At 43.0% G+C, this 26,155-nt stretch overlaps 1 protein-coding gene across 2 annotated transcripts; it reads right to left on the bottom strand.

Moving 5' to 3' along the window:
• Nucleotides 1-3,565: 3,565 nt before the first annotated feature.
• LOC309361931 (uncharacterized protein) lies at nucleotides 3,566-13,889 on the bottom strand. 2 transcript variants are annotated; one of them, XM_081897254.1, is made up of 6 exons: nucleotides 13,654-13,889; nucleotides 11,429-11,575; nucleotides 10,206-10,280; nucleotides 8,613-8,712; nucleotides 7,598-7,746; nucleotides 3,566-4,564 (listed from the first exon to the last, which is right to left on the bottom strand). In XM_081897254.1, exons 1-6 carry the CDS (start codon nucleotides 13,796-13,798, stop codon nucleotides 3,939-3,941), a joined length of 1,242 nt encoding a protein of 413 aa, XP_081753380.1. In that variant the 5' UTR covers nucleotides 13,799-13,889; the 3' UTR covers nucleotides 3,566-3,938. The 2 variants fall into 2 exon arrangements, with proteins under 2 accessions (XP_081753380.1, XP_081753381.1); XM_081897255.1 differs by having other exon boundaries at nucleotides 11,429-11,530.
• Nucleotides 13,890-26,155: the final 12,266 nt, after the last annotated feature.

Here is a 26,155-nt window from a genome sequence, read left to right as displayed (position 1 = left end):
GCCACAGATTCCAACATGATGTTAAGGATGCTAAAGCCCTTTGACGTCAATGAGCTGCACATTTCATTGGGCTTTAGCAGCTGTGTAGCTCTGGGACAGGGCTTTGGTTGGGTGGCAGAGCATCTGCTCTGCATGCAAGAAGGTTCAAGGTTCAGTTCCCAATGGCAACACCAGGTAGTTTGGGGAACGTCCACTGTCTGAATACCTGGAGGACCACATAGCCAGTATGAGCTAGACTCCAGTGGTATAAGGCATTTTCCTGTGTCTTTGGCTAAACCCACACCTCTAAAGCTGCAGCTATCACATTCACGAAGCTTCCTTATTCCAAGTTGGACCCCTATGCCAAGAGCCTGTCCCTTGCCTGCACAAGACCATTAAGTTCCAACTGCACTGTTCCCACTGGTCCATCACACTTCGTATAGTTTACAGAGCTAGCCAACATGGCATCTCACAGTTGACATTGAACTACAAATCCTATCACCCCTGACTTTTGGCTATTCTAGCTAGGGACAATGGGAGTTGTGGTTTAACAACCTCTGGAGGGTTAACTTGTTGGGTGCCTCTTGTGAACACTGACTGGTAGCAGCTGTCTTGGGTTTAGAAAGTCAGGAATCTTCCTCAACTCAACCTGGAGATGGCAGGGATTGAACCTGGGATTAGTCAAATTAATGCAGGATATCTGTGACAATTAGCTATTATGGCTATATCCTCCCTCCACTGTCAGGAGCCAGCATGCCTCTAAACACCAGTCACTGGGAATCACAAGTGGGGAGACTGCTGTTGCACTCAGGTCCTGTGTGTGGGTTTCTCATAGGCCTTTCCAGTTGTCCACTGTGAGAAAAGGATGCTGGGCTAGATAGATGAGCCATTGACCTAATCTTCTTATGTTCTTAGGACTCTCATTAAAATAGAGGTCTGCTACTTGTAAATTAGGACACCTGGTTACCCAACTGCTAGATCACAATATGTTTTTTTTGTGGGGGGGGGGAGGCAGCTATCTCTGGGCTTCAGGGGGAGCCCCAAAGCAGCTATGGAGAGATAATTGCAATGGAATATGTTGTATTTCACACACACACACACACACACACACACACACACACACACACACGTATATGTATAACACGAGCGACTATTTCCCCCAGTTGAACACATTAAGTGATTCTGTCCAATATAGTTTCAAAGAAATCTAAACCGTTTCGACAGTGTTTTAACAAATGTTTTCCAAAATATTCCTAACAAGGCTTCGGCACTGCAGGTTTCTGTTTAATACTACTACTACAAATAATGATGATTGGGGTGGGGGGTGGGGAGAGCTGGGTGTAAGAGAGAATGTTCAGACTACGGAATTTATTTGTTTTTAAGACTGAAAAACCTTGATATGAGGTTTGGGATGTGTTGTTGGTTCCCCCTAATGGCAAAGCCCAGGTATGACTTAGGAAATAAAATTTAGGACAGGTTTGAGATAGTTTTTAAAGAAAAAAAATTGCTGCTATCTCTTTAAATGTAATGTGGGGAGCGGGTGAGGGGGAATTCACACCTTGTCATCAGCAGCTGCAAATTCCTTCAGAGGATGATCTCAGTAGTTGTAAGGAGACCCAACATTCCTCTTGTAGAGCTACAATTCCCAGAGTCCCTGGGGAAGAGGGACTGATTATTTAATCCACTCTTGAGAACTGCAGCTCTTTGGGGGAAATAGGGATCTCCTAGCAACTTTAATCAGCCTTAACAAATTACATTTCCTAGGATTTTTTGGTTTAAAGTGGTATCAGAGTTCTTTAAATGTAAGGTGTGAATGTGGCTTAATTCTTTGTCACCATTTCCCTTCCCCCTGAGTTCCACTTCAAGTGGAATCTTGAGACTAAGAAGGAGGGGAGCAGACAGCTAGGGCCACCTCCTGGTCTTGTTGCTAGCAGGGAGGCAGCAATATGCTGAGACGCAGACTAAGATTAGTGGGGAAGGGCCCCATTCATTCTAATGGACCAGCCTCCATTGCTCCTCCATTCCTATTGCTTCCTATAGTGACCATTGGGATGCTTCCAATAAGCCCATCTTGAAGGCACAACGGCAACCATTTTTCTTTGCTGTGTACTGAGTCTGGGAGACCGGCTTTGTAAAATAGCCCACACCAGTTACTAGCTTGCACAATTACTTATGAGCTTGCTAGCAGGCTAGTAGCATGGAAATGCAGACTACTAGTAAAAATAACATTAGTCACCACCACCACCACCACCACCACCAGTAGCAGCAGCAGCAGCTTATTCCAGGTGGATGCTACAGCACTTTTTTCTTAGGTAAAGATAAAGGGTAAAGGGAACACTGATCATCAGGTCCAGTCACGGACAACTCTGGGGTTGCAGCGCTCATCTCGCTTTATTGGCTGAGGGAGCCGGCGTACAGCTTCCAGGTCATGTGGCCAGCATGACTAAGCCACTTCTAGCAAACCAGGGCAGCGCACGGAAACGCCGTTTACCTTCACGCTGGAGTGGTACCTATTTATCTACTTGCACTTTGATGGGCTTTCGAACTGCTAGGTTGGCAGGAGCAGGGACTGAGCAATGGGAGCTCACCCTGTCGTTGGGATTCGAACTGCCAGTAGGCAAGCCCTAGGCTCTGTGGTTTAACCCACAGCGCCTCCCACATCCCACTTTTTTCTTAAGCTTGCTCAATTTCTCAGTAGCTAGGCACTCCAGCTCATGGGCCAGTCATTGCTCAACTAGGGGGGTCAGAATTTGCCCTTGAGGCCATTTTGCCAAAATGATGCCCACCAGCTGTTGTCACTGGGTAACTGGAATACCTGCATTTGACACACATTTTATGGCATGTTACTGACTGCATCCAACAAAGTTTTACTCAGAGTAAATAAAATAATGGACTTGTTAGCCATGTCCATTAATTTCAATGAGTTTACTCTGAGTAGGTCTAGCATGGGATGCCACCCTATATATTAAGAATAAAGAACTAATAAAGTTGGAAGGGACAGTGCCAAGCCTTTAAACCCATGGTTCCCAAGGTGGGGTATGCGCCCCATAGGGGGGCAATTTGATTTTTAAAAGGGGGCAATTTGTGATTGAGTTATTAACAGTGAATGGCCTTTTGGGCTTCCTCCATGCGAATAGGAATTCACTTTTTGAATACAGCAGTACCTCATGTTACATACGCTTCAGGTTACAGACTCCGCTAACCCAGAAATAGTGCTTCAGGTTAAGAACTTTGCTTCAGGATGAGAACAGAAATCGTGCTCCAGCGGCGCGGCAGCAGCAGGAGGCCCCATTAGCTAAAGTGGTGCTTCAGGTTAAGAACAGTTTCAGGTTAACAACGGACCTCCGGAATGAATTAAGTACTTAACCAGAGGTACCACTGTAATAAGAATTATATGTCACAGGGGGTGGAGATGGGCATCAGGATTTTAGAGATGCTTATGTGGGGCATGGGCAAAGAAAGGTTGGGAAGCATTGCTTTAAACAATGGTTAAGTCTCCTGAAAGACTGCTTTTCCATTTTTGGGAAAAGAGGTTCCCACTCATTACTGCAGGGAAAGCATACTCCTTGGACACTTTTTTCAGATGTGAATTTCAATCTTTTGTATTTCATCTGTAGGTGGCAGTACAAGGTTCTCTGCCATGAGAAGAAGAAGTGCTCAGAGAGGAAGTCCCTCCATTGTCATCAAGACCAGACTAATAATACAGGCAGGGTAGCCAATGTGGTGTCCCTCCAGATGTTGTTGGACTCTAGCTCCCATCATCCCCAGCTGTCTTGTCCAATGGTGCCAGGGATAATGGGAGCTGTAGTCCAGCAGCATCTGAAGGGCACTACTTTGGCTACCCCTGATGTGAGGCCACCTGTGCCCCTGCCCTCTTCACTTTCCTTTTGGGATGATGCTGTACTCCGCCTGCTCTTGACCAATCCCCACTGACCACCTGGTTCCAGTCTTTGTGCTTGCTAGTCAGAGTCTTCAGAATCCTCTTCACTTTTCCTATGTTTCACTTTTTTGTGTGAGCTTTTTTTACTTTTTGTTTCACCTTCCTTCTTCTTTTTAGAGCTCTTCTCATTCTTACTTTTCCCCTCTTTCTTATTCTTTACCTTTGATGCCACTGCCTTCTTGACCTTCCCAATGTGTTTCTGAACATTCTTGGACTTTGCGGCCTTCTTAATCTTCCCAATGTGCTTCTGAACAGTCTTGGAGTTCGCTGCCTTCTTAATCTTACGAACATGCTTCTGAACAGCCTTCGATTTTGCGGCCTTCTTAATCTTACCAATGTGCTTCTTAACAGCCTTGGAGTTTGCGGCCTTCTTAATCTTACTTACATGCTTCTGAACAGCCTTCGATTTTGCGGCCTTCTTGATCTTACCAATATGCTTCTGAACAGCTTTCGATTTTGCAACCTTCTTAATTTTACCAATGTGCTTTTGCACAGCTTCTGATTTTGCAACCTTCTTAATTTTACCTAGTTTCTTCTTTATTGCATGCCTTTTCCCTTTCTTCTTTTTCTTTGCTTTTCCTTCTGGGACAGAATATCCTCCTTCCTCCTCCTCCTCCTCTTCCATTATTTTCTTTTTCCTTGTTTCTATAATAATAGTAATAATAATAATAATAATAATAATAAAACAAACAAAAAACCCCCCATAACTTGTACACTACCCATCTGACTGGTAGTTGCATCTGTGTGGCTTCCAGCAAAACATAACAGAACACAGAAAAACATAGCAAAACATTAGAGGCTCCCCAATACACAATTGTCTTCTAGATCCTTTCCCAACAATTCATACTTCTTAGCTAGTACAGTGGTACCTCAGGTCACAGACGCTTCAGGTTACAGATGCTTCAAGTTACAGACTCTGCTAACCCAGAAATAGTACCTCGGGTTAAGAAATGTGCTTCAGGATGAGAACAGAAATTGTGCTCCAGTGGCGCGGCGGCGGCGGGAAGCCCCATTAGCTAAAGTGGTGCTTCAGGTTAAGAACAGTTTCAGATCAAGAACGGACCTCCGGAACAAATTAAGTTCTTAACCTGAGGTACCACTGTATAGTCAATTCATACTCCTCAGCTACAATATAATAGAACTATCTTAGAAAGATAAAACCAGACTAGCTGCCAGTTTCACATCTAAGCCCAGTTATGATAGCTTTGGCCAAATTGTGTTATTTCCACTTAATTCCAAGAATAAGTTGGGGGATTTTTGGTGAGAAGGGGGCAGGCTTCTCGGGCTTCATCAACTATTTGATTGTGCCAACTCCAGCACTCAGCAGGATGTCTCACATATGCCTCATCTGCAATATACCGTATTTTTCACCCTATAGGATGCACTTTTTCCCCTCCAAAAATGAAGGGGAAATGTGTGTGTGTCCTATGGGGCGAATGCAGGCTTTCGCCGAAGCCTGGAGAGTGAGAGGGGTCGGTGCGCACCAACCCCTCTCACTCTCCAGGCTTCAGGAAGCTCTCAGCAAGCCTTGGGAGCCCGGCACGACTTCCTGCCGGTCTCCCAAGGCTTGCGGACAGCAGCCTGCAGCCCGAAACCCGGGGAGCGCAGCGGAGCGCGCCCCGGGCTTTGGGCAGATATCCACAAGCCTGGGGAGACCGGCGGGAGTTCCCACCAGGCTCCCAAGGCTTGCAGATAGCAGCCTGTTCTGGGGGCTGGGGATTTTTTTGTGTGTGTTTATTCCTCCCCCCAAAAAAACTAGGTGCTCCCTATGGGCCGGTGCGCCCTATTGGGCGAAAAATACAGTATATACAAAGCAGTGTCATTCTAGTTTCAACATTCATAGCTTCCCCCCAAAGAATCCTGGGGATTGTAATTTGTTAAGGGCACTGAGAGTTGTTAAGAGAATCTTACTCCCTCTACAGAACTACACTTTCCTGAGTGGTTTTGTGAGACAATCAGTCTCATATAACCAACATGATTAAATCTAATTAATGCATGAAGTTATGTAAGACCATAAAGCTGTCCTGCCAGGCTTAGCTCACCTTGGAAGGGACTAGGTAATCAATCCTTTGCTCCCCTCTTAATCTACCTGGCTATTTCCTAGTTCTTCTTCTTTTATATTTTTATTTGTTTTATTTATTTTTATTTGTTTTACACACAACAACAACAACAGATTAAATTCTGATGTTTGATCCGGAGACCATAGTGGTCTAGCACCCACAAACTCATAACACTATATTTCCATGATTTCCATTGCTGTAGTTTTGGTGAAATAAATAATAATAATAATAATAATAATAATAATAATAATAATAATAATAATAATAATTTTCTTGCTACAGTAGGTCAGCTGGGCAAACATGCACTCATATTCTAAGCTGCAGCAGTAACCTGCAGAGTTCAGTGTTGTTGTTGACATCCGTCTGTCTCAGGAGACAGTAGAAGAGTGCTCCACTGTGATTTTCATAAAGTAAAGGTAAAGGTACCCCTGCCCGTACGGGCCAGTCTTGACAGACTCTGGGGTTGTGCGCCCATCTCACTTAAGAGGCCAGGGGCCAGCGCTGTCCGGAGACACTTCCGGGTCACGTGGCCAGTGTGACATCGCTGCTCTGGCGAGCCAGAGCTGCACACGGAAACACCGTTTACCTTCCCGCTGGTAAGCGGTCCCTATTTATCTACTTGCACCCGGAGGTGCTTTCGAACTGCTAGGTTGGCAGGCGCTGGGACCGAGCAGCGGGAGCGCACCCTGCAGCAGGGATTCGAACCGCCGACCTTTCGATCAGCAAGTCCTAGGCGCTGAGGCTTTAACCCACAGCGCCACCTGCGTCCCGTGATTTTCATACTGAGAGTTAAAATTGAGTGTAAAGTAGCCGGTTTTCATTTAAGTTTATTTCCTTAAAAGCGTATAAGAATTATTTGGGAAATACTAGGAGGAATTATGACTAGAAGAAGTGAGTAATTTTTTTTGTCAGAATGTAGAATTTTCATTTGCAGGCATTGTCTATTTGAGGTTGAGTTCTGACTTGGATTTATTTGGCTAAGATAATTATTAAAAGGTGACACTGCTGAGTGTAAAGCATAAACAATCATGTTTAAAGCAAGGGAGAAGACTTCTCCCAAAGTTCTTAAATGTCCATAAATGATTAAAAGGAATCTCATATTGGACGTTGGTTTCCTCGGATTAGTTGGCTCAAGGAAGCCTTGAAAGGGGTGTTATTAGTTTCCCTCTCATTCTCTGTATCATCTTGCTATGTTGTGGCACTCAATGCTTGTAAAAGTGTGTTAATAGTTTTGTAAATTAGTTCAAGCGGTAGATTAGGATTTCAGCAGGAAATTATGGGATACACACTGCCTGGAAATGAAGCAGTGTGACCACCCCAAAACTTCTGTAGCTGGAAATGCTTTTTGTGTGCATGTTTTAAGGCACTAACATTATGGAATGTGGATTTGCATAGGACCACCCTGATAGCATCATGAACAGAAAGGTGTTCAAAGGAACCCCAATGCACTATTATTGTTGCACAATATACCCACAATAAAATTCCTGTCTGGGGAGTCCCTTATCTCTTTTGCACCTGGCACCGGTTGGTAGGTTTCTAGTAAAAATCAAAGCAGATCTGACAATACTGAAATCTTTCCACCTCAGGTCTACAGGTGCATCATTGACAACAGTCTTACCTGTCTTAGTTGAGCCTTCATATTCCTTTTCTTCCATTAGCTTTTTCCTGGCTGCCTCTTTTTCCTCCTGGACTTGCCTCAAAAAGAAATTTTGCGCCAGAAGGCGCTTGCCACGAGCGTTAACCCCCTTCAGTCGACCTACCAATTCACTGGAAGAGGAAGCAAGTTCGTCAAAGGAAGAAGGCATCTGAAGCCCCGCCTCCCAACAGCAAGTGTGCCATCACTCCTCAGAGAAAGAGATGTGAAAGCACTGTTGGCCAACACCCATTTACTACTATGGCTAATGAACATTTATCCAGCAATAATATAGGTATCTGTCTTATACCGAGTCAGACTGGTCCATCTAGCTCAGTACTGTCTACACTGATTGGCAGCAGCTCTCTAGAGTTTCAGACAGGGATAATTCCCAGTCCTACCTAGAGATTCTGGGACTGAACCTTTGAGTTGCCGCATGCAAGGGTGATGCTCAAACATCAAGCAAAAAAGAAGAAGAGGAGGAAGAAGAAGAAGAAGAAGAAGAAGAAGAAGAAGAAGAAGAAGAAGAAGAAGAAGAAGAAGAAGAGGTTAAATTGTTTATGTATGCTGCTACCACAGCCAGAATCCTGTATGTGCAGAAGTGGAAAGAAGGAGAAATTCCAACAAAGGAAGAATAGATTTTAAAGTTACTGGGCTATGCAGAGATGGCAAAATTGACAGCAAAAATAAGAGACCAAAAAGATGAGAATTTTGTCAAAGCGTGGGTATTTTTTTTGAACTATTTAAGGAAAAATTATAGTCAAATGAAATTGCAAGCAGGATTTGAATTATAGGCAAGGGGAGGAGAATAACTAAATGAATATTATGAAAATAAATGGTAGTTATGGCAGCAGATAAATGACTGCAACAGGAGCATCACGGACGTCAGAATGGGAAGTCAAAATGTAAGAAATTATTATATCGAAAGTGAATTGAATAACTTCAAATTCCACGTAAAAAAACTAATTAAAATTTATTATTAAAAAATAGACATACTTACGAGAGGAGACACCACAAAGCAATTGCGATCACAAAGGCAAAACCAAAGCCTATAGAACCTTCAACAACAATCTTCGCGAAGGCGGGCCGGTTTGGAATCACTGTAAATTAAAGAAAGCACCATGAGCCATGCACCCAGGACCTCTCTTACACCATCTCTCTCCAATTTGGTGCCCTCTAGATGTTTGGGACTACAATTTCCATCAACCTCAGCCAGCAGAACCATGGTATGGAGGAGAAATTGATATCGTTTCTCATTTTAAGGTGACGCTACTTCTCACTGTCTGAAGCAACATGGGAACCAAAACCCAGGCACCCACTTCTTCGAATTTTGCAAGGAGGTGGACCAGGCCCCGGGATTAAAAACCCATGGGGTGGACCAAGGTGAAACCTTCCAGCTCAGTCCAATCCACCGCAGCGGGCCCCCAGCACTACATTCTGCCTGCCATTGGCCAAATAGGGAGGGAAGCTGTGATCCACTTGCTAGCCCTGCCTAAAGCCAAATAGGGTTCACCCAAGCCCACAAAAATCCTCTGCCTCCAGTACAACTGCAATTTCCAGGGGAGGCATTGTTGCTGTCCCTGCAACGGCGCCTGACTTGGCAGTAAGCATCATTACACAACAGATAAAACTTGTACAAACGGTTTTTCAAAAATTTCTTCTCTTCTTTATGCTTCCACTACCCTCTTATTTTTATTCAACACCCCTCCAAAGCTACTACTGCCCCCTGTGTCATTCCAGTGCCCCCCAGTGGCGGTATTGCCCACTTTGGAAAACACTGTTTCACAGAGTTTAGGTGTGTTGGTGAGTGAAGTAGCAGTTCTTGCAATGAGCTACCTGAACCAGCTGGTGGCAGAAGACTGAAAGGCAACCTATACTTCCCTCACTGATTCCTTCTCTTTAAGTAACTAATTGTGGGCAAAGCAGATCACATCTTCTTACTGTGTCCTTCCTTCTTGCTTCTCCAATTTAGTTAGTCCCCGTATAAGTTGCCATGTGCCAGTGTAATTTCTGCGCTCCATCTTAGCCAGATGTAAAGCTTTGCTTGCCATGAGCAATAAACTGATGTTTTCTTTGTCTTGCCAGGCTATTTCTTTCTGTAATATATTTACCAAACCCTAGCAAGATGGTAGTGGGGGTGTGAGTGTGAGTGTGTGAAACATTCAAACTTCACACCTGGGCGGGCTGTACCACACACCTTCTCTAAACCTTTGAATCACTCCCCGTTCTTGCTATCCAATTGTTCTTAGGAGTACAACAAATGCAACTTCCAATAATGTTGCATGACAATTAGATCTCAGCATAGACATATATGCATTGGGAAATTGCATGCCCTTAAAACATTATCTAATAATAATAATAATAATAATAATAATAATAATAATAATAATAATTTTATTTATACCCCACCCACCTGTCTGGTTTCCCCAGCCACTCTGGGTGGCTTACAACACATAAAAAATTGTAAAACATTAGACATTGAAAATTTTCCAATACAGGGTCTCCCATCAAACCCTTCCCACACCTTGCAATGTTCCAGGAGACATACAGTAGCAAATCATTCTTAAAGAGATAGTTAAATAAACACATTTACCATTGTTCCAGTTGATGGATCTTTTCAAGAGAACATGCGGTCGAGAGAGTCCAGTCTTGTGTGGGATGCTTCTGACTTCCACAAAAAGAACAGGTTGAAACAGTGCAAGACATGATCAAGAAGACAAGAAAACTATTGGACACAGGAAGATCCAAATCTGAGAAGTGCGTTAATATTAATTGAGCAACATCAAAGTGCATTAACATGCATTTTGAGAAGTTATTAGTTCAACAACAGTTAAAAGTGGCCAGTTGCTAAGATATGGCTAATATTTTTACAATCCTTTCATGCCAGAAGACTTTTCAGTGTGCATTTCGCATGATATTGTGGGCAGTAGAAAGACATAGGGCATTACTGATCATTTGACAAGACATTATCAGGTGAGCCCCAAGCATTCATTTTATAAAACTCTGTATCTTGGTTTCATTTTTAAAAACCCAAGTGGTACACAATAAATTTTATTTATTTGTTTATTAGATTTATATGCCGCCCTTCATCAGAAGATCTCAGGACAGTTCACAAGGTTAAAATATGAGATAAAAGAACAGATAAATAGTTAAAACAGGAACAACGAAACAAGAACCCCTCTCTCACAAACACATTTAAAAGGCTGTAGAATAATAATCAGCCAAAGGCCTGGTTGAAGAGGAATGTTTTGGCCTGGCACCTAAAGATATACAAGGAAGGCGCCAGACAAATCTCCCTAGTGGGAGCAAGGAGATCCTGCAAGTAAACTGGTCCCAAGCAGTTAAGGGCTTTATATACCTCTAGCAACACCTTGAATGTGGCCAGGTAGCAGATTGGCAACCAGTACAGATGCTGCCCTCCAGTGGTCCTACCCGTGTGCTATCCCAGTGACTGCCCCTGCCCTGAGGAATGTATGATTAGTGACAGAGAGTTCTGCTACTCCTTTGTTGTTGTTTAGTCATTTAGTCGTGTCCGACTCTTCGTGACCTCATGGACCAGAGCACGCCAGGCACTTCTGTCTTCCACTGTCTCCCGCAGTTTGGTCAAACTCATGCTGGTAGCTTCGAGAACACTATCCAACCATCTCGTCCTCTGTCGTCCCCTTCTCCTCTGCTACTCCTAATCAAAGCCATTAACCACATATTGGTCTTAACCCCACCCCCCGGAAATTTTAAACATTTTTGGAATGCATAGTAGTATATGGAAGTTTATTTAGCCAGTCTATTGTGGACACACACACACACAAATCATCTCACCCATAAACTCCAGAAGTGATTCCGAAGTTGGATGAGCTGTCCCAGCATTGGCCTCTGGAGCTGGAGGACTCTTCCCGAGCTCTTCGTATGCCTTGAAAGGTGCTAAAACATTTAGAGGGGGAGTGGATGACTTCACTGGAAAGCAAGCTGTAGAACAGGGGTCAGGAACCTTTTCCTGTATGGTGGCCATAGTGCCTCTTTGGTAACCTTTAAGGGGCCACATGGCATCCCCCCTCCCCCATAAAAAACACCCTCTCCATCATCCACTCAGGTAAGCATAGTCATGATTCAATTTTTGGCCAGGCAAAAATACTTAGAATGGTAGAGTTGGAAGGGACCCCAAGGGTCATGTAGGCGAACCTCCTGCAATGCAGGAATCTCAAGCATTCAGGACAGATGGCCCCCCAACCTCTGCTTAAAAACCTTCAAGGGAGGAGAGCCCACCAGCTCTCAAGGGAGACAGTTCCACTGTTGAACAGCTCTTACTGAGGAGCATGTGTAGCTGGGCTGGTGTGGGGCATAGCCTCAGGAGAGGGGGCATGGCAGGGAAGAGTCCTGAAGGCCAGGAAGAGAGACTTGGAGAGCCACATTTGGCCAAAGGTTAGAGGTTCTGGTCTAGGATGTGGAGCATAATCTAATTTTTTAGAAGCAAGCTAGGACAGAAGAACAAGTTCCCAGCTCTGCATTTACCTTATAAGGCCAATGTGAGGAGGGAAACACTTGCAAGGGAAAATCTCTTGGTAGGGAAAATCTCTTGGTAGGAGGGTGCTACCAACCAGGAAAGAAATGACCAAGAAAAGACATGATAGATTTGTGTTCCCGCTGCTGTCTCCTTGCTGCCCAGCTTATAGGCATTGGGAACAGCTGATGAAGACAGGAACACATCAAGGCTGCATCTGCAATATACAGTGGTACCTCTGGTTGCAAACGGGATCCATTCCGGAAGTCCATTCGTTACATGAGCAGAACACAACCCATGTCTGCATGTGCGCAGGTCGTTATTTGTTGCTTCTGCGCATGCGCGTGACATCATTTTGCGCGTCTGCGCATGCGCAAGTGGCAAAACCCGGAAGTAACCCTTTTCGGTACTTCTGGGTTGCCGCGGGACACAACCTGAAAACGCTCAACCTGAAGCAAAGGTAACATGAGGTATGACTGTACTTTTAAAGCATCCAAGTTCAAATACCCATGGCTTTACCCCAAAGAATCCTGGAAGCTGTTAAAGATGCTGAGAGTTGCCAGGAGAGCCCTACCCTGCGGAGCTACAATCTTCAGAGTGGTTTAACAGTCAATACCTGTTCCCAGCGAACTCTGGGAATTGTAGCTCTGTGAGGGGGATAGTGGTCTCTAACAACCTCAGCACCCTTAAACTACTGTTCCCAGGATACTTTGGGTGAAGCCATGGCTGTTTAAAGTGTTGTGATACTGCTTTAAATGTACAGTTCAGATGTGGCTGTAATCTGCAAAATGGAAAGAAGCATGCTATTTCATTGTCAGAAGATCACACAGAGTACTAGATTCCATGTTACACAGATGGACAGAACATCATTAACCCTGCCTAAGGGAGATTAGCTGGGGAAAGTTTTCCTTTACAAACTGCTGGAAGCCACAACTGCTTAAAGTTGTTGGCATGATACTGCTTTAAATGCACAGTGCAAATAGGGCTAATATCTGTCTACTCCTCAGTTGTTCCCAGTGCAGTTGGGCAGTGGGTGTGAGGACACAGAAGAATAATTTAAACTTTCCCATCCCAGCATGCTCTGATGGGTGGGTGGAGAAGGCTGTGTTTGTTTGAGGGAAAGAAAGAAAGAAAGAAAGAAAGAAAGAAAGAAAGAAAGAAAGAAAGAAAGAAAGAAAGAAAGAAAGATGATGAAGGCACTTCCAGACTCTTATTATTTTTGGATGGGTTCTTTCACATACTGGTAAATTCAGAACACACAATTGTAGTTGACTTGGGGGTGTTGAGCAACAAACCCACTTCCCCCAAAGATCAGATGTTTTGCTTAAGGAAAATGATGGGAAACCATACTGGGGAGAGTGGGAAAACACTTGCTTTGAAGCAATGCCATCTGACCTCTGCTCAAGCAAATCAGGATGAATACTTAATAAGCAGGTTGCCTGGAATAGCCCTGCATGGGGACAGCTGCTCGGCCCCACTCCTTTTGGCTCAAAGGACCTAAGTGGGTTCTGCTGCCTAGTTATGGGAAAGACCAATTTCAGCTCACCTGAAAATGCATTTCTAGGACAGCATGATAACTCCACAGAAAGGATTGTGAAAAGGGATGGCACAATCTGGTTCATTGTCAAAGTGTCACAGGTTTTTTCTGGTCTGAAGATAACGGCAAGGAATGTAGAGGTGACCAAAAGCATCTAAATGTGAAGCTATTTCCACCCCGTCATTGGAGCTGCAATGCTTCCAATTGTTGCTTTGGTTTACCTTTTCGATCTTACACATTTTCATTCCATTACATCACAATGAACTGGACCTTTAAAAAGAATTCTAGAACTGAACCTATGGGAAGTTCTGCTAGTGATGTAGCAATGAAACTGCTTGCACATTTGCAAAGCTGAGCAGGGACTGGTATGGTTTCAAATTGGATGGTAGAACTGCATGTTGAGATTCCTGCATTGCAGGGGGTTGGACCAGAAGACCTTCCAACTATACAATTCCAACTATACAATTCTATCATTGTAGGAACTGCCCACAGCAGAAAATATTGGTAAGTTTGAAATCTGACATCCCTAAAAGGGGAAACTCTCAAGCATTATCTATATTATGGGGATTCATAACTTGCCTATGTTACAGACTCATGTAGACTTTAGCTATCACAATGGCCCACAAGGAATTCTGGGGATTGTAGCTTAGTGAAGCTCTGAGAGCTCTGGAGCTCTCTATCTTGCCCACCACAGCAAGGAACAAGAAACAGTGTTTAAAGCCAATGTAATACCAGGTCTTTGTGCGTATAAAACAGTGTTGTGGCAAGATCAGCTATAAATTCAGGATTAGCAAATGGTTGAATTAGGAGTAGGCTGTTGCACAAGAGAGGAGCTTGCCCTTTTCGCTACTGGGCTGAACCCAGACAAACTCGCTAGCATCTTGGGATAGGTTTTAGTTTCCAGTTTTTCTGAATTTCTCATTTTTCCAGTGAATTTTCTGCATTTTCACTATTTTTAATAAAATTAGTCCTCATTAAAACTAGCATTTTGGAGTACATTTCTTTCAATACACACAATTTTTGTAATGAAACCCCCCTAATAAAATTAATATGTAGGTTTTGCTAATGTAATTGTTTATATGCACAACTCTCCCCTAGTGTATGGATTTTTGAGTACATTGTTTGCCTGCAAAACTGTACCGCAGAATTTGAATTTTGAATGTTAGCTGCATTTCAGTGCAGATATTGTTTCGCGAAGTGCAGGTCTGTTAGGTTTGCAGTGAAATGCAAACTGATCCCAAATTCTTCACTGTCTCATCTTGCCTTCCCTTGAAATCAATACAAACAGTTAGTTACCCAAAGGAGAGCTAACCTTGGGTGGATCCAGACACAGGGAAAACCATAAATAAGTCAGAAATTAGATGTTCTAACAAATGGAAAAAAATTCTGTGGAAAACCCCATTTAAAAAAATTCTTGCTCTCTGGCGACACCTGGTGTTGCATGTTTGTAACACATTCAAATTGCTGTATTTTGACTAATGTAGCTGAGTCCATAGTACAGTTCCAACTCAACATTTTAGAAGATTGTGGAGAAGGCAGAGAGGTGTGATTTGGTTAAAACTGGGGGAAGTCAGAGGCGTGGTGGTTCTGATTAATGCAGTGCAGCCAAGTTAGAGAAGTTGTCCCCAGGATACAGATCAGTGATAGAGCATCTCCTTTGCATACAGAAAGTCCCAGGTTCAATTCCTGGCACCTGCAGCTGGGCTGGAAGTGACTCCTGCTTGATGCCAATAGCAGACCCTCCAAGTGACCATATTTTCCAGGAACACTCCTGGATTTACAGAGGCTGTCACAGTTTCTAATTTGAACCTGGAATGTCCCTCTTTTCCTTAGGATGCCCTATTTATATCAGAGAAACGTTGGAGAGTATGGTAGGACGTCCCTGTTTTCATCCGAGGGTGTGGAGTTATGTGACACTGAGCCAAGGAGTTAACTACTGTATACAAACTTTAGAAGACATTTGAAGGCAGCCCTGCATAGGGAAGTTTTTAAATGTTTGAAACTATATTATTATTATTATTATTAATTATTATTTGAAAGCCACCCAGAGTGGCTGGGGCAACCCAGTCAGATAGGCGGGGTATAAATAATAAAATAATTGTTGTTGCTGTTGAATAGGGGTCCCTATTTTCATCGGATAAATCTTGGAAGGTATGCAATAGGCAGAGGGTTCCAGAGTGTGGGTGCTGCCTTCCAAAAGATCGATTTCTTACAAATGTGGAACAATTATTATGTGTGGTTACCTGTAACTGGGCCAGTTATGCAGGTCAAAGCAGTCCAGTGAGCGTACTTGGGGTAAGGCAATTTTGCAGGTAAACTGGTCCCAAGTTTTTAAGGGCTTTATTTACCGTATTTTTTGCTCTATAAGACTCACTTTTTCCCTCCTAAAAAGTAAGGAGAAATGTGTGTGCGTCTTATGGAGCGAATGCAGGCTGCACAGCTATCCCAGAAGCCAGAACAGCAAGAGGGATCGCTGCTATCGCTGCGCAGCGATCCCTCTTGCTGTTCTGGCTTCTGGAATTCAGAATATTTTTTTCTTGTTTTCCTCCTCCAAAAACTAGGTGCATCTTGTGGTCAGGTGTGTCTTATAGAGCGAAAAATATGGTATATCCTAATAGTAACAACTTGAACTTGACTTGGTAGCAAATGGGAAACCAGTGCAGATCTCTGAACAGAGGGTGTGTTCTTACATGCTGACAGGGTCTCAACTCCTGCCAGCAATCGTGTTGCAGAATCCTGCATCAGCTTCCAGATCAAGCTGAAGGGAAGCCTCACATATGGAAAATGTTTCTGTGTGTATATGGGTGATTTGGGGTGGGGGGTGGGGGAAAACACCTTGCTTGAGCTTCTTACAACTAATTATAGCAACCTGTGTTCTGGATCTGCGTGTAGCTGGTTGGTTTGGACCCTGAACAGTAGCGTTTCTGCTAGGAGGTGGGGCTGTTCTTTCCCCTTTGAAATTCTGTCTTGCAGCCATGTGTGCGAGCTTGGGTGCTGTTCTCCAGACTCAATAAATAGGTCATGCATAGCCTTATAGTTAGCTGGTTTTATAAACTCCCTTTGAAAATGACAGGTTCTTCAGCATGGCCACTAGATGGCAGGGAAAGACTTTTTAAAGGTTTCAGAAGGCGCATGAGGTTGGTGCAGCACATTTGAAGAAACCTGAAAGTTTCCCAATGAGATGACAAACAAATAACAACATTTCAGATTTGAGGGTTGTAATAGCCTTCTTCAGACATTCAGTGGGAGTGTGTGATGGGGGAGAGGGTACTCTATTGAAGCCATCCTAGAGTCCTTGGATGACACTTCTTAGGACAGGCGCACATCCTACTGAGATACAGTGGCAGAAATTTTCTTACTGATGGTGATGATATATATATAGTCCTCCATCAGAAGAACACAGGACATACAGTATACAATGCAAATGCCACTACACAGTGTACTATCTATGCAACAACAACAGCAAAATGTATGTATTCAATCATAATAAGAAATAAATAACAAAATACAGATTCTCACAACAGCAACAGCATAAAAGGAGAAAAATCAGCAGTGAAGATGGCACAAAAATACAGTCTTCTGTCAAAGGTAGCTCTTCATTTCTGGCCATGCACAGAAAAGAACGGCTCATCCCAACTCTCACCTGGGAACTTACCTTTCCTCTTCCAGTCTCTTCCCTTTGGAGATCTGAACTTTCCTACCAACTTAGGTAAACAACACATTATGCTAGGCATGTTCTTTAGAGGATGTGTTTAAAACAAAGGTTCCCTCCCTTTCTTCCAAAGAAAGTTGCTGAAGTAAACCAGGGTCAGACTACAAAATGGAGAGAAGTGGAAGGGTTAATGATTTTCTCCCTTTGCAGATAGAACTTTTAGGCCCTCCACATTGCTTACTGGGCTCTGCAAAGAAGGGCTCTGGGAGCTCCCAGGAGATCTAGTGAGAGCCTCCAGAGTCCAATAAGCAAGGATCTCTTGTCCCCCACCCCCTTCCTTCCTTCCTTCCTTCCTTCCTTCCTTCCTTCCTTCCTTCCTTCCTTCCTTCCTTCCTTCCTTGGTGATCCACATAAAGTGTAAGCAAAGTCAGTGTAAGTTGCAATCCCACTGTAGTCTTGGAAAGTCTTAACCTCGAGTATACATTTAATAATATTTTCAGTTACATATTGTGTTTTAATTTTAATTTCCAGTTTTGTTCTGCACTTAGAGAACTCCTGTTTGGAGACACAATATAAATGCAGGGAGAGAGCTCCACTGAATTCAGTATGACTTATTTCGGAGTAGACATGGGCTGAATCTACACAGATATAAAAAAACACTGTTTTTTTTTTAAAAAGTTGTAAAGTAAATATGGAATTTGCCATTAGCTCATCAGCGTCATTTAGTGTCACATTTGTATAATGCACTTAAAACACACTTAAAACATTATATTTGCAGCTGTATAGCTGAGTTCATGGTAAGAAATAGAGCTTTAGGTAGCCACTAAACCCAATAGAATTGACTTTTTCATGTTGCTACCTTCTTATGACCAGCTATTCCATGTTGAACCAATTAAAATAAGTGAGGTTGGTTTACCTTCATTCTTTTAAAGTTTGGTTTGATGCAGCAGAATTAGCATTAGCAGGAAGAGTGCCAAGTGTTCTAAATATGACTGTGCACATGAATTGCAGCCACAGAATTAACCTCATGTCTTGTTAGGTGTTGGAAAACAACTTGCTGATGAATGAGCTACAAAGCAGACAGCGAGTTAAACAGAATGGTTGCCAAAAATTAATAAATAACTTCCTTCCCACCAACGTGTTGATGCGGCCCTCTTGAATCAATAAAAATGCAAAAGCATGACCCTCCAGAGTGGTTTGAGTTTTGAATCTTTGACTAGATAATGTTTCTGGCAGCTGCTGAATATAGGCTCTAACCTGGATGCTGAACCAAACTTCAAAAGCAAAGTCACCACATGTCAGAACCGCGTTTGATCCTCACGGTGTATGAATTATTCAGCCCTGTTCTCCTAATGCCACTCACTATTTATACATTTCGGCAGCCTGATTTTGACAGAATGCCTTGAAAACAAAAGCCTTCACGACTTCCCTGCAGTTTGATCCCCTCCCAGTTATTAAAGTGTAGACATTTTTTGTTAGTACATAAGGAACCAATATTAATGCAAAAGCTAATTATGTACTTGATGCTTTGTAATTGCAGATACTTAATCCCCACTGCCGAGCAAAACATCCCCTGGAGACCCTGTCAACTTTTAAAAAATTTGTTGACAATTGTTAAACGGAATTTAAAGATTCTAACTCCATACTCTTGAGTGTAACCACCTCACTCTCTCTCTTTTTTATTTAAATGAAATTTTCATGGCTTTAAAATCCAATTTAAATATTCATGATGAGAATGCTTCTGATTTAGGGAGAAACGCATGCATTAGTCAGCAACCTGATTAAATTCGACGCTGTTTTAATGGAAAACAGGTAAACACTTGATTAGTGGCCAGTACAAATCTACTTTAATTTACATTAAAACCACCTCCGCTCTTTGAACCCCTCACTTCATTTTCAGTTCCTTGACATAAAGAAAATTTCAATATTGTCATTCTGTCTCTAATGACATTCAGCGGAATCTTATCACATATTCCCACACAGGATTTGGAACTTTAGGACCCCCCGCCCTTTTGAAAAAAGGAAACAAGTGAAACAGAAGAGGAGAAATAGGAAAAAAAGAAAAAGGTGCTTCTTTGAGCCCAACCTTTTCTTATTCTTCAACTATGAAAAAGGTCAGCTTTCTGCAAAAGGTTCGTTTTGCACTTTTTGGTGTAGAAAATGACCTTGGAGTGTAAAAAAAAGTTTTAGATGGCCAGTAGAGAATTCTAAGATCTGACATCAGTTAGGAACGGAGGAAGCTGACTTCTGTTGAGGCAGACTACTGGGCCATCTTCTCAGTGTTGTCTACATAGACTGGCAGCAGATCCCCAGGGTTTCAGACAGAGGACATGGCCACCCCTTCTTTGAGATGCTAAGGATTGAACCTTCTGCCTGCAAAGAGGGTGCTGTGCCACTGAGCCATGGCAATTTGATTAATTGCACGATTGAAACGAATGTGCGTATTTTTGTTACAGTAAGTTCACAACTTGTGCTCACTTTGCTTATGTTGCAACCTTATGCTGTTGGGGAATAAATAAATGAACAGTCAGGAAAACCCGCCATTGGGTTTATGTATTCCTCCTTCCCTCCGTGCATCCAGTGGGTTTGTCCCAGTAAGCAAGGCGCCAGGCTTTGGAAAGGAGAAGCGAAGGAGCTGCAACACTTATAGAAGCCCTCACACCTTCTTCCCAAAGCATGGCACCTCAGCTAGCCAGTTTTGGAAAGCACAAGGGCTTTGGAAGCATTCCAGAACCCTTGCACTGCCTTCCCAAAGCCTGGGAAGCATGACAGCGCCTTCCTTACTGGCCTCTCTGCGAAGGAAGTATGACGGCTCTGGGAGCATCTGGGAGGAGGCCAGTAAGGAAGGCACTGCTTTGCTTAAGGGGTCTGCTAACTTTCTGGACCCCAATTAGCAACCACCCCACTCCTTGGAGGTGTGATTCTGTGGGTTCCTGACTGCATGACTTTTGCCTTTGAACGCCTACCCCTGTTTACACCTACTTCATAGCAATCGTCACAACTTTGCATGGCTAGCTAGGAATTGGGTAAGCCTTAGTCTTGGTTGGAGGGGACGTTGTAGCCCCTGCCTGCTCCTGCAGGGTTAAGGGTATCCTGTTAAAGGGATCCATGAGGAGCTGTTTCTGTCCAATGCCCAGACAGGGGCAACGGCCATAGCACTCCTCCAATGGGGATCCCTCGGGGGGTACCCCCTATTTGATGTAGGTCATATCTCCTCCCCAAGTGTGGTTTACTCTTAGATGCATTCCGAGCAGACAGGCTGGGGGCAATTAAATGGCTTTACCCAATGCCTATGCCAAACCCTTCATATCTGTAACCAATAAAGTTGTGGTGTATTTTGAATCCAATATATTGTTGTTGTCTTGTCTGGTTATTTCACCACCTAGGGAGTGGCGGGGTCATGGGGGCTTGGGATGCAATAACCTTAAGACTGGTTTACTGCAATGCAGTAACTGCCCATGTGTCTGGTCAGGAAGCCTCGTCACTCTGAGAAGGTTGGTGTTTGCCATCATTTCCATTTTAACCTTTAGTCACCCCCCCTCCCGTGTAATGCCACCATTAATGAGAAGAAAGGTTAGACGGCCCCTGTGGTGTTTTGCCTTTTCCTCCCCTTCATTTTGCTCCCTTCAGTCACTTTTTGGTTTATGTTTAAAAATGTACATGACAGCAATCACATCCAAGTCAGCCCGAATTAGTTTCATATTTCATAAAACAGAATCTGTGACTGAATCTGAGTTTCAACCCAACATCTGTGTGCCTTTCATAAACTAATTTTGCCGTTGGGTAGTTCTGGGGCACAGCAAACTGCCGTCGCAAGAGACAAAGGGTTTAAAAAAAGGGGGGATTGCAAAATCCAGTGGGAAATGTGCATATGTGGCATGAGAGGGCATATGCTAAAATCTCTTTCACAAGTGGTATTAAGAACATCTTTTTTGTCTCATGTGGGTTCTTCCAAATCTCCTCAGGCAAAATGCTGTTTTGCAAAAGAAAAAGAAAAAGTAAGAATTGCTTAGTGGATAAGTTTGCCAAAATCCGACCAGCAGAGAATCAAAGAGTGTCCTCTATTACAGGACCATCATTTAATTATTAGAAGTCTCCCACCAATTCCTAATAGTTTTGTGTATTATGCACACATCTTTCTAGTATTGCTCTGATGTTCTTCCACTTCATCTCTGTTACTGTTTATTGGAACAGATAAGGGCGGATATTTAGAAAATCACATTGGGGAAGAAAAGAACCCTAGGTTCAGGTGCAGCAAAATAGGACAGCTCAAGGTCATACAGCTGGATGTACCAGACACCTTCATTTGTACACCGTCATATTCTCTGTAAGTAAGGTTATAGGTGGTGACTGCAAACCCTGCTTTTGGCAGGGGCCAACTCCACTCAGGACTTGCATATTTAAAAAGTGCTGAATTTGAATAGTTCTAGAGGAAAGTGTGTGTTTGTTTTGTGCTAGGATTCAGGCCCTACAGACAAACAGCCTATTCTCATCTTCTGCTGAACACACGTAGGCTAGGTGGGGCATTCTAATTCTCTCTCCCATTGCATATGTTCACTCAGTGAGAGAACAGACCTGTGAGAACAAGTCTATCATTGAAACACCTTACACATGTTCAGTTCCACACAGTGGAGCAGTCTGTGTCATTTCGATACGAAAACTCATTCACAGATGGTCCCGGATTCCCTGCACTCTTAGCAGAATCTCAAGCACTAATAGCCCACTGTGTTTGAGAGGCTGCAGAGATCTTTGTACTTACATTCACATGAGGTAGTCTTGTGAGAATATACAAGAACTCTGGAGATGGGGCTGCACCTTATCACAGGCCAGACACTAGTCTTAAATCCCAGGATGGTGTTATTGTCCATATTTGATAAAGAAAGTTAAAACGTTACAAATAAAGGCTTCTTTTAAAACTTTTAAAATATGTACTGTCGACAGCATGTTTGCCAATAGCTGGAAGACAGAAAGATTTGGGAGACAACTTGTTGCCTGAATAGTACCAGCAAATCTGGAGAATAGCATTGATGGGAAAACTGACGTGAAAGGTGAAGGCCAGGAACAATTTGAATTTTTCAAGCAACACGGCATGGCTATGTGGCACCAAAGGAACGGAACAGGCAACCACCAATTATGCATCCTGTGGCAAGACTGCATAAGATAACACTGTAAACAAAAAAGGAGAATTCTGGGCATAAGTAAAGAAGTACAAATGCTTTGCTGTAAATACATAGATGAACCCCTGCTCTTAACCATATGTTATTCATATGCTCATTATATTCTGTGCTGTTTTGTCTTTGTCTTTGCATGTGTCACGAAAGCAATTTTTCAAAAACCACAGTTTTTTTCAGTGCCATTCTGGAATCATCTTCACACATTCTTTCACACAGGGATGGCAATCAGTGGCCCTCCAGATTTTGTTGGACAACGTGTCCCATCATCCTTGATCATCTACTGGTTGTGAGGGGGCTGGGACAGGCTGATGGGAACTGGGGTCCAACAAAACCTGGAGGAGCACAGGTTTCCCATCCCTGCATTAGGTGCATTCAGATTCTTAGTTTTTCCCAGACCAGACTTGATCCCATCTTGGTCTTTTCACTTGTGTGTTGCAGGTATGCAAACCAGCAGCTTTGTGATAGAAGTTTATAAAATTATGCATGACTGGAGTAAGTGGATAGAGAAAGCCTTTTCTCCTTTTCTCATAACAACAGAACTTGTTGACATTCAGTGAAGCTTAATGTTGGATGTTTCAGGGCTGATAAAACAAGTACTTATTCATGAAAAACAAAGTTAAACTACAGGATTTGCTTCCACAGGAGACAATGATGGCCACCAACTTGGATGGCTTTAGAAGAGGATTGGATAAATTCATGGAGGATAAGGCTACCAATGGCCACTAGCCAAAATGGCTATACTCTGACTTCCAATTGCTGGAAATCACTGGAGGGGAGACTGATCTCAGTGATATGGCAGGAAAACATGCACACAAAGTCTGAATAAACTTGACAGTGGGTGTCAAGAAGACCCTTAATGATAGTCCTGCTGTCTATAACTGATCCCTCCTTTGAGCTCCATTTTAAGAAGCTGAAGTGCTAGAAATCCATTAAGGCACAAGTACCTGCCAACAGCATAGCACCTTTCTGGGTAAGTTGTGTTGACTTGGGAGCAGGGATAGAGTCTATACAAAGGTCATTTGAAATGCCCCAGTGGGATAAAGTTGTGGAGACCTGGCAATTGGTTTTTCAAGTAGCCTGGAAACACCACCACGTTTTCCTTGAAAAAGAGGAACAGAATAAGGCTGTTTCTGGGGAAACAATGTTTATACCACTTTTGTGGGTGTGTTAAACCAGTTTTATTGATTGCTGTGCAAGGGATGGGGCACACAATGATCTGCCAGTTGAAAATTAGACAGACTGAGGTAGAGAGTTTAGGGATAGGTATTCCTGATTCCTACACAAAGTTTCTCCCTGACCAGCAAAAAATAAGGCAGAGTACGCATGACCTTATATTCTAGCATCAAAGGATACTAAGAGTACTTGCTATTTATATGTAGTCCACACACCATCTAGATCAATTGCATATTGGGTTTTCTTTGCCCCTGGAAAGCACTTCTTGAGACCCTGATGTCATTCCGAAAATAAAAGATCATAGCAACACACTGATTCATGTTACCCTACAGTGTGTGCATTTGAAAACGTAATGGAATCAGATGTGAACAGTCCAGGCAATGAGTATGTGCATTTTGGGTGGGTGTATACCAAAATCACAGTCACCTTTCTTCATGCAGGGTGGAAGAAATGCAGATAACCTAAGTAGACATGCATGTGTTTGCATTGTTAAAGTTCATTCATTGGCTGTACGACAACGAGGCATTCATTTCATTAAATGCATAAAATCCAATTACATTCCTTTTCATAGTGCATTTTGCCGATGACACAATTTTCATGGACAAGAACCTCTACTAAAATGTTCTCCTTTGGAGACAGAGAAAGAAAATTCACCTGGTGAAGACAAATGTATATAAAATCCTAAATGGCCAAGTGGGAAACGACCCTGACTATGAATAGAACTAAAGATTCCAGATTGTGGCTGTAAATGCATCAGAAGTGTTCTTATAATACATTATATCACTTTATAAAATTAGATATGAAATAGTCATTACTTAAAGCCACAGGACACCTTGGAAATGACAAGTCCTTCCATTTTGTTGCAAATCAATATCTAATTTACCTTTGAAAGGCTTTAAGGAAATTCATTGAAAATTACACAGGGTTTATAGTATGAAAATCAATTTCATATAAATGCATTACAATCAAAAGACACAAAAAAGCTAACATGAATAGTTAATCATGCAACATTTTATTTCTCAGTATTTATATTAATTTGGCCCACTATGTATATAGAGTAATAAGAAAGCACCCTGATATACAGTAAGGAGTGACCCCCAAGAAATAGTGAGTGGTAGTAGCACTCCCCTCGCAAAATATTTCTTTGCACTTTATGCTGAGTTTAATGTGTGCTGCAAAATCCATAGTCCTCTAATAGCGGTCTTTGTCACTTCTTTGTACCCCAGCTTAGTTTTTCTGGAATCAGCCCCGCAGAAAAGGCTGTTATTTAAAATGAAATCTGTTTCCCCTAAGGCAAACAACATCCATTTGCATCATGCCACCTAGAGTTCTTCTTGCCAGTTGCAAAATTCAACACTTTTCTCCGTTGTCATGTTGCACGCCACAACTTTTTTCCAGCCGCTGTTACTGTCTAGTGGTCTTTTGCTTGCCACCACGCCCGCGGGCTCTCTTCCGGCCAACGCTGCCAATGACCGATCTTAAAAACTTGGGGTCAGTGAGATTCGGCAATCGCAGCACCTTGCGCCTGCTGGACCTCCTGAGCGGAGCGGGTTGTGTCTTGCTCCTCATGAAGTAGGGTGAAATGTGAGGAGTGTTGCAAGCCGGTGCAGAGGCAGAAGGTCTGGCCGAGATGGTGGAGCACGGCTTCTCTGTCAGGGGCTTCTTCCTAACCCAGTGGAACACCAGTATCATACGCCTCTTAGATGGGTTGGACATGCTGAAGAAGGTACTGGAGGCCCAAAGACCAGGGTGACTTCAAAGCGGAGGACGCAGCAGGCAGTTCCCTATCAATGGTGCCAAATCCAAGCAAATGTTAGCTCCAGTCCTGTTAAATTGATCCAGCAATTATGAACGTTAAAGAAGGGATTAATTCCTAAGGCAGTAGGAAAAGACTTTCTGTGGCTTTTTCATAGATGGGAGCCCCCAACTACTGCCACTGTTGACAGCCTGTTGCCCCTTCACTCTGCTTGAATGGGTTATGTCACAATGGTTCCTTCATCAGGTGTTTGTGAGCATGAAAATGCTGTTGGGAGTTTCAGCAGTGAAGGCTCAGGCATAACATACTGTTTGAAAGTCTGAACATTTCCTCTTTTTTTATTTAACAAAATTTATATACCACTTTTATAATTTATATATAATTATAAAATTTTTATAATTTAGGAGAGTAAGTTAAAAATATACTGTAGTTTATTCACTTAGAGGCTAGTTTACATACTTTATTCCTTTCTTATACTTCCATCCCACCTTTCCTCCACAGAGCATACACACTTCAGCCTCCACCTTCTCCATTTTATCCTGACAGCAATATTGTGAGCTAGGGCCATAGCTCAGTGGTAGAACAACTGCTTAGCATGCAGAAGGCATCAGGTTCAGTCCCCAGCATCTCCTAGTGGGACTGGGAGCACTCCCTCTGCGCTCCGGAGGCTTCGCGTTGCTATCGCTGGAGCCAAGGAGCCTGCATTCGCTCCATAGGACGCACACACATTTCCTCTTAATTTTGGAGGGGGAAAAG

Source organism: Podarcis melisellensis, assembly GCF_964234715.1.
Source record: "Podarcis melisellensis genome assembly, chromosome: Z".
NCBI classification, from domain to species: domain Eukaryota; kingdom Metazoa; phylum Chordata; class Lepidosauria; order Squamata; family Lacertidae; genus Podarcis; species Podarcis melisellensis.
Note: the sequence above shows the minus strand (reverse complement) of the source record. Positions and strands in the feature narration are given on the sequence as shown.

Bases quoted from the DNA above. Each gene is read 5' to 3' on its own strand.
- LOC309361931 (XM_081897254.1), bottom strand. From the start codon at position 13,798: ATGCTTTTGGTCACCTCTACATTCCTTGCCGTTATCTTCAGACCAGAA. The intron at 11,576-13,653 runs GTGAGCTGAAAT...CCTGTTCTACAG, and splicing joins TCCTAGAAATGCATTTTCAG to CTTGCTTTCCAGTGAAGTCA. The intron at 10,281-11,428 runs GTGAGATGATTT...TTTTTGTGGAAG, and splicing joins ATCACTTCTGGAGTTTATGG to TCAGAAGCATCCCACACAAG.